The sequence below is a fragment of the Ciona intestinalis genome, chromosome 14 (genome assembly GCF_000224145.3).
Source record: "Ciona intestinalis chromosome 14, KH, whole genome shotgun sequence".
NCBI classification, from domain to species: Eukaryota; Metazoa; Chordata; class Ascidiacea; order Phlebobranchia; family Cionidae; genus Ciona; species Ciona intestinalis.
This window is the reverse complement of record NC_020179.2, coordinates 1,602,970-1,614,255: the sequence shown is the minus strand read 5'-3', so window position 1 is coordinate 1,614,255 and position 11,286 is coordinate 1,602,970. Positions and strand designations below refer to the sequence as shown.

The 11,286-nt window shown below is 34.2% G+C and overlaps 2 protein-coding genes across 6 annotated transcripts in view; both read left to right on the top strand.

The window, feature by feature from the left end:
- The window catches only part of LOC100182384, a 56,593-nt gene that overhangs the window by 15,437 nt on the left and 29,870 nt on the right, over positions 1 to 11,286 (top strand). For 3 of the 5 annotated variants that reach the window (XM_026837654.1, XM_026837651.1, XM_026837652.1), the window contains exons 2-12: positions 2,654 to 2,734; positions 3,642 to 3,752; positions 4,495 to 4,981; positions 6,111 to 6,224; positions 6,852 to 6,982; positions 7,394 to 7,830; positions 8,304 to 8,402; positions 8,952 to 9,050; positions 9,416 to 9,604; positions 10,065 to 10,237; positions 10,566 to 10,664. In XM_026837654.1, the coding sequence (XP_026693455.1) occupies positions 2,725 to 2,734; positions 3,642 to 3,752; positions 4,495 to 4,981; positions 6,111 to 6,224; positions 6,852 to 6,982; positions 7,394 to 7,830; positions 8,304 to 8,402; positions 8,952 to 9,050; positions 9,416 to 9,604; positions 10,065 to 10,237; positions 10,566 to 10,664 (1,949 nt within the window). In that variant the 5' untranslated portion in view covers positions 2,654 to 2,724. The remainder of the gene's footprint in view (positions 1 to 2,653; positions 2,735 to 3,641; positions 3,753 to 4,494; positions 4,982 to 6,110; positions 6,225 to 6,851; positions 6,983 to 7,393; positions 7,831 to 8,303; positions 8,403 to 8,951; positions 9,051 to 9,415; positions 9,605 to 10,064; positions 10,238 to 10,565; positions 10,665 to 11,286) is intronic. The other 2 variants (XM_002123574.3, XM_026837653.1) reach the window with 2 other exon arrangements.
- Positions 1,575 to 1,934, top strand: LOC100182335 (myotrophin-like). The gene has a single exon (XM_018814718.1). The coding sequence runs from the start codon at positions 1,575 to 1,577 to the stop codon at positions 1,932 to 1,934; it is 360 nt and encodes a 119-aa protein (XP_018670263.1).

Here is an 11,286-nt window from a genome sequence, read left to right as displayed (position 1 = left end):
TTGAAATGGACCCTCTTTCCGCCTGGTGCACTGCATTTTGACGCGAAGTATTCTTTACCGCATTTGCGATAAGCAGCCGGTAATGTTTGAAGACGATTATCAACGAAAAAGCTCTTAAAAAATCGGCTCCAATGAGAGGACACGAGACATCGGCGATGTGGAACTTCCAGGTAAATTTACCTGCCGACAAGTTCAAATGAATTACTCTTGAACCATAAGTTCGTATTTTGCTTCCGTTAGCATCTAATAGACTTGTGCCCCTCGCACGTGTCCTTCGGTCTCGCCCGGATGGAGGAATGACGCTCCACAGTCGACTAAGTAGTTAATTCCGGAAGTGCGGTCCCACGTATAGAAGAGGCAGGTTAGAGCCAGATAGGCGCACCAACCGTTGTGCCACGGCACCAAAAAGTCAACGATTCGACAAAACCGAGATATTTTACACTTTAAATTGGTAAAACTATATAAAATGACAAAACATAAGCTGTATTCAGGATTTAACAACTGGTAAAATTGATTTATTTGTGTGAAATGTTTTTCTCAACGTAAAGTACATGACGTGCACATTGTACTCTGCTCTCTTGTACCTTCGCTAAAGGAATGTGGTTCCTGTTTTTTGGTTTGTTTGATACACAAAATTTGTGCTTAATTTGCAGGTATTTTAAGAGATTTAACAGGTTTTAAAACTGCGTTTTGTAATGTTTTATAATTCAAAACCTGGCGCGTGTTAAGACGAACTATCTATGCTTTATGTAAGCATTTATATTTGAACAAATGTAACGTACTTTTCTACTTTAACTTTATCCTCGCGTGTCCAGAAAAACCTCAGTCGTTATAAAACAGGTGTTCTGTTTCATACACCTCGTGCCTGCTTACGAGTTACCAATATGTTACTTCGTGGGTGATTATTTTTTGAAGTTTTACATTTCATGTTCATGTATGACTGACAATTTGAAAAACCCGTTAGTAACCACTGGGTTGGAGCAGTTTTTGTTAAGTGTCTTGCCCAAGGACACATATGCTTGCAACGGTAGGTAGCAGCGGCGAGCCTAGAATCCATTATTTGCTGTATATCGTACCTAATAAGACAGTTAACGGTTTAAATACCGTGGTATAGCTGTCTATTATTTTTTTAAACTGCTTATCAGTTATCAACATATTAAAATCATACAGTAAAAACATAGTGTATATTGTGATATATAAACCAGAGTATATTAGTTTAGTATACTCTGTTTAAATGCATAAGTTAATAACCTGAAAATGAAATCTAAACTTATATAAAGAGTCTTTAGGTAAGTCATCTAACGGCAATTGTGCCAACTACAAAGTAACAAACATGGTAACTTAAGTTGGCATGAAGTGTATGAACACTCATATTAAAACGACTGTCGTTTTCAGGCCACACGAGGATAAAGTAAGTTACATTCAATCTTATGATTTCTCACTCTTGTATTTGTATACAGTTCTTTTGATAAATATAATTGTGTCAAATTCAGGTACTAGTTAATCATTGGTACTAATTCAACTTTGAATATTTAAAAAAGTTGTTTTTTTTGGATAAAATACCTATTTAAAAAATGTCGTCCGGTCAAGAGGATGTATCTTGGAGCATTCGTAATGGTGATTTAGAAATGTTGAAAACACATGCTGCAAAACCAGACTTTAATGTTAACATGGAGACTAACCAGTCAACATTGCTAGTTACCGCTGCTGATTACGGGCAAAGTATTATCATTGAGTTTCTCATATCTAAAGGAGCGAATGTAAATGGTGCTGGGAAAAACGGTATCACTCCTTTGCTTGCAGCAATATGGGAAGGCCATTCTGATGCAGTTCGTCTGTTGTTAAAGCATGGAGCTGATAAAAACTTGAAAAGTCCTGGTGGTAACTCATATGCAGATGAAGCGCCCAATGATGATATAAAGAGACTTTTATAAATTTGAATTTTTTTCCATAATATCCAAACATAATGACATTGGATGTAGTAGGCCTATGTAATAGATTTCAATTTTTTTCTTCATAATTCTCTTATATAATATTTGCTGTTCCCATAAAATTCTGTGCCTTTTAAATTTCTCAAGTTCCATTGAATTTAAACTGAACATAATATATCTAAAAGTCCATTCCTATCTCTGTACTGTCTTGGTAATCATTTTCAAGTTGGTAAATACCATAGTAAACCATACTAATCTTTTGTTTAATTATATCATGTGTGTATAGCCAAATGTTTAAACTTCTAGCCCTTGGCTTTTGTACAATTCTGTTGTAAAATTTTGTATTACAAGTTAAAACGTATTTTAACATCCTGAGAGTTAAAACAAGTCTAAAAAAAGTTTTCCAAGCTCTTAATGCTTGTTTTGTGTCCTTGTATCCATAAAATATGCTATATGTTTCAATTTGTGCTACTATTCCTATAATCGTGTGTCTTTTCGGCCTTTTACAATTTAATCAAGCTTATTTAATATAGGCATGCATGCATTTAAGGTTTTTTTTTATAAAATTAATAGTACGTATGGTATATAAACCATAGGGTGTACGCATTTAGTAATTCAGAAGCTTATAAAATATTATCTCCATAAAATATTAAGCAATCATAACTTTACAAGGCTCTAAATGCACTATATACTAATTCAAGAGTTGTATATGTATATTTCAGGGCCATTTGAATACTGTATGTTGATAGGCTTGTTTTCAATTATGTAGTAGTTTACATTAAACAGAAGGAGCATGTTAGAAGGTATGTATACTAGTATACTACTGGAGCGATCGACATGTGTAAAAGCGGTCGAGTTATTTGTTATTTTGTTATTTAAAATTGAACTTTAAACAGGAAACTGCCGCAACTTCCTAATCATTGGCAATGCTTTTGTGTCATTATCATAGCTCGTGTACTTTGCTTGAATAAGACTTATGTTTTTGCCATTGTATTTCGTAGAATGTAACAAAGGCAGTTAAAAGCTGCAAGGCTGGCGTTTGGGCCTTCTTCTCGCATTTATCGTTTGTATAAAGGCAAATGTAACAAATCTGAAGACTTTTAGCCCTGAATTCTCCATCATTGTCGACTGTCGTATTGTTACGTCACAGTCAAATTAATAATAAAGGAGTCGTTAGGTCTTGGCTCTTGGGTGTTGATCTGGTTCTAATCTTATCGCAATTAGACAAGGTACAGCATCCAGTAAGTGCGAAGAGTAGTACGACACGACCAAACCCAACACTAGTGTCCATTAAAGTCCTATTTGTTATAAAGTAACTCTATCTTTATAAAAATTACATATTGCAAAAATCTTAACAACTATTGCACCTTTTATGATAAAAAACTGTTTAAAGCAAATTTGCATTTTAAACTGAAAAATGACATGTTAACGTTCTCCAATGTTAATAGTCATGTAAGTTTTTTTAACTCACACTGTTCAGCGCTTCGGTACTTGGCTAAATCTAAATGTAAATATTTTTTACTGTGTGTTCTTAACAACTGTTGTTTTGTCGCTACATCCTTTTTTTTATTTAAAATATTTTAAAATCTGCGCTACCGTAAAAGATGAAGTTATTACTATTAATATTATAACTTTAAGCATCTTCATATTTAGTTTCTTTTTTTATTAATAAGGTCTATAACTAAATTTGCTATTGTTATTTTCCATTAGGTGATTGTGATTTGAATGACGCTATCGCCCACGCATTGAAAACCCAACAACTTCCAGAGCGAGGGAATCATTCTCTTCCCTCTGAGGCACGTAGCCAACGAGAAATTAGAGGTAGGCGTTGGTTTCAGTTCTACGTAGGTGGATTTTACTCCAAATTTGAAAACAATAGCACAGTCTCATTGAATATCATAGCATTGGTGTGCTAACTCAAATAGTCTGTTAATAATAATAATATAACTTTATATCTATCTTCGAATACGGTAGCAAAAAATTAAAAATTGTTTTAAACAAAAAGACAGCATATAGCGACAAAACAACAGTTGTTAAAACTCGCTTACAAATAAACCATATTTACATTTAACTGGGAGAAAATAAGCGTGGTCGCTACACCTAATAAATATATGTGTTTCAGTTTTATTTGGTGTTTTAGAATGCATGTTAATTATTTTATTAATTTATTGGATGTTGTAATAAATTAGTTAAATGTGTAATATTATGATTGTTGTTATCTGTAATATTATTATTAACTCAATAGAGTAGACTGTAGTCCATACTCCATAGTGCTTAAGTACACAATGTAAAAATAGCTAAAGACTTGGCATTGACAAAGAGCATGCCCAGCAGGGAATCTCATTTAAAATTCCAACTATTGGAGCAGAAAACCTACTTTCTAAAAACCGGCAGGCTCCAAACACTGGTGAGAACCATGTGGTAGCACCCTGGGTATTGGGGTAGTGTGCCAATCCTGGCCTAAATCCTATTGCCTGCCAGTGCCATGCTGCGGAACATTACCCACTTAAAATAGACCAGAATAGATAGTGTTTGTACTAATAGCTACATAACCAAATCCTAACAGGAGCATACATGGACATGGACCCTTCCTTGCATGGACCCGACCATAAACCCCGCTCCAATGCGAGCCCAAGTCGATGGCGACACACAGAACTTCCCCCACACCCTATTTACCCCAGCCGAGGATCCCGACCTCACCCTTACATCCCCCCACCTGCCCCGCGACACAGCGACGTTCGCAGAGTATGTCATGAGCCCCGACGACCCCCTCAATCGAATTTCGCTTTCCACCATAGACAGGTGGAGACTTACCCCCAAAACGAAGCTTATTTCCGACCCCCGTCACCCCCATTTCCTCCAAACCCACCCCCACGTTACCCCAACCCCGTTTTAAATCATTTCGAGAAGCTTCACCCTGATGATTTGCGGCACCAAGCGGGGTATAGGAACTACAGTAGACCTGAAAGCAGTCACCATTACAGAGCAGCTTCTCCTACTCGTGTTTCTCCAAGAACCAGGTCTCCACCTGTAGAAGACTGGCATAAGAGGTGAATAGACTCTTATTATTCCTAAAAACCATGGTGGGAAAATTGAGTATATTTTAGAGACGAAATCTGTTTAATCTTATCGAGTTTAATGTGTAAAAAGTACAATTATAGTTTTTTTGAGTAAAACATATATACCATTTTTAGTCTAAAACACACTTTTTATGCCTTAATTTAGTTACTTTAGTATAATAAATGAGAATTGAAAACACAGGTTAAAAAACACAAAAAAACTAAAAAAGGTATGTTTTTGCTAAATTGAAAATAAAATGCATTTCATATTTAAATTTAGCCACCATAATTAGCTTGTGTTGACAAGCCAGTGAATCCACTGATTTATTCCACCAATCAAAGGTACATAAGCAATAAATAGGTGATGATTCATTGTTTAACTTTACTCATAATACACACAGTCCAAAGAGTATCATGTTATCCAGCAGAGAACAGACCATTGTACTGTTAAATCTTTTGTGCTTTTGGCACTGTTAAGTGTTTTTCAATCATTTGTTTCTTCTTTCTTTTATAATTTGGTTAGTACAAGGCTGTATTATGCATTAGAGATGTTAATGTACACACACGTATAGTACCGTGTGCAAGGATTAGACACTTTTAGCACATAAATTATATTATGTGACATAATATCCAATTATTTTGACTATAAACAATTAACATCGGTCTATGTTTTAAAATAAACAAAAATAGTGACACTGACGTTTTAAAGGTATGGGAACTTTAACATTAAGTTTTATGCATATAAGTTTTATATTGTTGGGATGGGGGAAGATGGGACACCTTTAGCACTTAATATTCATATATCCTGATCGTGTTTTAAACAATAACAATGGTCTATGGAAGTCTTGAGGATATGGTTTTACAATTCTTTAAATGTTCTTTGTTTCCCACCAAATGGGACGAGAAAATAAAATGAAAAGCTGTCCCATCTTACCCCACCCCACTATATATATATGCTATCAGTATCAAAGCAATTTTTAAACCTATTTCATTTTGAAAGAGGTAATTTCAGCGTAACTGCTTAAATCAAATAGTGAATGGTAGATCTATCTATCTATACATGCGAAAGATATTTAATTATGTTTGAATTTATTCACAAAACCTATTCAAATAATTTCAGGGAGTATTTGCCGACTCGTCGAAGAAGAAACAGTCGCAAACAAGCGAGAGTTCATGTAGAGTACAATGACAGTGAATATGAATCATTTGACAGACTACTAAAGCAGTATAAAAGGTTAGTCTTTAATCAAATAAATTCTGCTGCAGAATTTTATTTTGCCTATCATTTCATAAACGTAGAAAGGGTGGCTTAGTACTCAGTATTGTTTTTCCTAATGTCACTTCGGTATTAGGAAAATTTTACAAAAATCTTTTAAGTTTCGTTGCCGGGTATACGTGTTAAGTTTGTAAGCTAAAAAGTAAGAAACAACACATACTGGGAGGTATTAATGTGCTGTTATGTAAATTATATAAATAAAGTAGGCTAGGGAAAGATGGTACACCTTTAGCACATAATATCCAAATATCAGGTCCTGTTTTCAACAATTAACAACGGTCTATAGGAGTGGCCAGGACATTATTTTATAATTCTTTGAATGTTCTTTGTTTTTCTACCAAATGGGACAAAAAAACAGGATAAAAAGATTTTCTCCCACACTACTGGCCTACTATAAATAAATTACCTGAACTTTGAACCTCGAAATTTAATAATTAAGATATTTTTTAAAGAATTAAATAATATACAGAATGTCTGTGAGTCTGTGATAATGTTAAATGTTAATTGTGTCATAGTGTCTGTACTTAAAAACCCTCCGAATTTACTCTCTTTTCCAGACCAAAATTTTTACACTGGTTTTTACAGTTTACAGCGAGATGTACTGCCAACTGTGGAAGACATGGAAGCGAGCACAGAAAAACAGAATATTGCTCGTGCTATTCGTAATCGCATTGTGGGCATGCAGCCTGCTACTGAAAATACTGCGAAACAAAGAGGTAAAAATATATATATTTTAAGTAATAACAAAAATATGAACTTGTAAAGTAATGTGTTACTATTTTATGGTATGGTATTCTCGTTTACCGATCAAACTAGTCGGTCGCGGTTACTCTATTCTATTGGTTATCCCATCTTTTTAGTGGCCGACTAACATTTAGTCAAGTTTTTTACGTTTAGTCGACTGACTAAATTTCTGTGCATTACTTCTTACTTAAGTTAGTTTGTCTATAATATATACTAACTAAGTTTCAGTCAGAAGACTAAAAGAAATCGAATTTAGGCGGTGATTCTTTTAGTTGGTAACTGAGAATACCATCAATGGTTGAGCAACCTACTTTAACTTACCGGTGGCAAAATAATGTTTTTTGCCAATTGCCACCGTTAATGTCGAGGTCCGTTTTTTACAGATGAGGTGCAGATTAAGTCCAACCAGGATGAGACAGTTGAGATTGATGGAAAACAGATCCCAATTTCCGTCATACAGAATGCTTTGCGCTCCGCCTTTCAGCAAGCTTCACTTACTGCTCCCCCAGAAGAGTCATCCTCAAAAGATGATGAGCAAGAGAAGAAAACATCAGAAAACCTCCCAGAAGCAGTAGAAGAGAATGATCAAGCCAAGGATTTATCTGATGCTGGAAATTTGGAACAAAATCCTCCATCAGACATTGATAATTGTCAAAATGATGATATTTTGAAATCCTCTCTTCCGGATGTTGCTCCTGTTCCAGAGGATCCTTTCTTAAGGGAGTCACCAATCTCTCCAAAAGCAGAAGAAGAGGAAAAAGAGGTTGGCTCTTCCGAAACCAAGCCTGATGTAACACCTACTGTACCAGCTGCAGAACAGGTTTGAAATATATGTTATTATATAATATATACAGTAGGGTGGGGGAAGATGGGACACTTTTTAACTCTATTTTCTCGTCCCATTTGGTAGTAAACAAAGAACATTTAAAGAATTATAAACCGTATCTTCACAACTCTCATAGACTGTTCTTAATTGTTTAAAACACGATTAGGATATTTGAATATTATGTGCTAGAGGTGTCCTATCTTCCCCCACCCCACTATATTTTATATATATCACCTTTTCTTCCTATTGTCTTGTCACATTTGGTACTAAACAAAGAACATTTAAAGAATTAAAAAAACATATTTTCATGACTCCCATTGACTGTTGTTTATGTTTAAAACCTGATCAGAATATTTCGACATTATGTACCAAAGGTCTTCCATTTCCCCCCATCGTACTATACATAATACTGTACTTTATAACATAAAATTTGTTATCTAATGCAATATATTTATTAAATTTTTCAGAATAATGTGCCAATTTCGACTAAGCAAAATGAACAAACGGATGAAAATGAAAATCTTACTTCAGTTAGTGAAACCAATTCCACTCCTGATGTGAAAAACGTATGTTTATTGTAAAAAATATTAACTTTGCTGTTAAGAGTTTTTTTTAATTTGTTGAAATGAATGTAACTTACTTTATCCTCGCGTGGCCGGAAAACGACAGTCGTTATCACACGGGTTTAATACCTCGTGCCAGCTTACGAGTTACCATGTATGTTACTTTGTAGGTGATGTGTTAGTGAATATTTACCAAAAAGGTAGTTTCTCAACAGTCGTTATAACACAGGGGTTCTGTTCTATACACCTTGTGCCAGCTTCTAAGTTACCATCAGTGGCGCAGCCAGAAAAAAAATAAGAGGGGGGTTTCAAAAAAAATGTTTCCAAAAAAAATTTTTTTAATTAAAAAAAATAATTTTTGTTTTGGTTTAAAAGGGGGGGGGGGTCATAATCCCCTGGCTGCGCCACTGGTTACCGTGTATGTAATGTTGTGTTTCTTTCGATTTGAACACAGCATAAAACCTTATATTCTTTGGTTACAATGCAAGCACCTAACTACTGAGCCAAGACTAAAAAACGAATTATTTTTTATCTCTTTTACTTTTTCCACAGCTTGAAGAAGATGCAAGTGAAGATGTTTTGATCATTGACGAGGATGACCAACCCCAACAAGAAGAGGAGGAAGAAACTGTTTCTAATCCTGAAGCCAATGTAAGTAATTTAAACCAAACGCAATTTTTTTTTTAGTGTAGACAGGTCCACCCCTAAATTTTTAACACTGAATTAAACACTAATTAGTAAACATAATGACCAAAAACTTTCATAGGTTTTTAATCCTAAAGCTAATGTGTGTATTTTAAACAGTATTATAAGCGTTTTAATTGGTTTTAAAACACAAAAATGTTTTCCGAATACTGTAGATGGTTTTATGCACCTTCTGCTCACTGTCCACTTGGCAGTTGCTATATAGGCTAATTATTTTTGGTCAAAATTCCTGAAAATTTTTTCGCTTATTTTTAAAAATTAAAATTTGGTCTCGCAGACCTGCATATTGATTGAATCTTGTTAATCTTTAGGATGAAGAACATCCGGACTCTGAGGAGGATGAGGAGCTCCTCAAGCTTCGTTATGTTGCTCTCACATCCGCATTTCAGAGAAATGTAGTAGATATTGTGCAGAATGTTACAGATAATAAAGAGAATGGCAAAGCTGTGGAAAACCAGCCAAAAGGGGTGAAGGGAAAAAAGAAAAAGGCAAAACCAAAAGTGAGAGATCTTGCCTTTTTAAAAAAATTTTTTTTTTATGCAATTTTTTATTTAAATTGACAAAAATGATTCTAACTAGATTGTTTTTTAGTTATAATATTCATTAGGTCTGTACACTGAAATGCTAATTCAATAGTAGCTCGTTTAAGCATAAATTCAACCTTTTTATTCTTGCCATTAAAAAAAAAATTATGAATTATATACATATACGTAAATATATATAGTAGGGTGGTGGAAGATGGGACACCTTTAGCACACAGTTAAAATATCCTGATCATGTTTTTAACAATTAACAACCGAAAGGTCTATGGGGGGATACTGTTTTATAATTCTTTAAATTTTCTTCGTTTACTACCAAATGGGACAAAAAATACAATAAAGAGGTGTCCCATCTTCCCCCACCTAACTGTACTGATAAAAATCAATTATATACAGTTTTTATGGATCTTTCTTATTCTAGGGGAAAAGATCTGTGAAACTGCCCACTTTTGCTGCAAGAAAATCGAAATCTAGGTCCCAGTCATTGGAAAGGAATCAAGTTAAAGATAAAACACCATCTTACCCCATATTAAGGACAATGCCTTCAAGTTCCAAGGACTTCCATTTGCCAAAAATAAAAGAACGCTCTCTAAGGTATGGGAGGAGTTATGTACATAAAAAATTAATGTTGAAAACTTGTCAGTAATTTTGTGTTTCTATAAAAAATTAGAAACAAAGAAATTTATAAAGAATTACCTAAATTACAAGTTTTCAACAAAAATTTGTAAAGAAAGCAATATAACAACTATATATATTTTATAGAATAACTACTTGTGAAGTTTTAAACACTTCGTAAAACAAAAAAATTGCAAAAAAAAACAATACATAACATGATAACATTTATTTAAATATATATATAATGTATTATGTATATACATATAATATTAGTTTAATTTTTTCAAATTTTGTAATTTTGAAATAGTCCTCTAAAGGACATGAGAGATCCAAAGGTTCTTACTTTGGGTGCTGAACTACAAAGAAGGAAGGCACAACAAAAGAAAGTAATGCTTCAAACTATCAGGTAGGGCAACATAGGCTTACTATGTAGTATGTACATGCTGTTGTATACACTATATACATGCTGTTGTAACTTATATGGCTAAGGTGCTTTGGCATGGTATGTTAAGAAATCCTGGCCAGAATTCACCGATAAGAAATTTATTTATATAGTAGGGTGGGAGAAGATGGGACACTTTTAGCACATAATATCCAGTTACCTTGATCGTGTTTTAAACAATTATCAACAGTCTATGGGAGTCTTAACTCTTTAACTGCCCATGGCGACTAAAGTCGCTCTGGGACCACACGCCACTTAAACGGCGATTTTGTGGTCATTTCTCCATTATCGATCCCAAATTTGGTTTCATTTGAAAGAGGAAGCAATTTCCTTTTGATTTCAGCAATAAAAAATATATCAACATATTTAAACATTTTGAGTATTGTTTTGTCAAAGTTTTTGAAGATTTTTAGCCAAATTTAGCCATTTTCCTTTAGTTATGTCCCCAATTTTGCTGTAATCTCCTGTTCGCGCCAATTCGGAGTTGCAGTAGGGGATTCCCCTTGTATTCAAGCGTTGTTTAGGCTTCGCAAAGCATTTTTAGCTTTGAAAACTCATTGTAGGGGTACTAGAACAGAATTTTTGT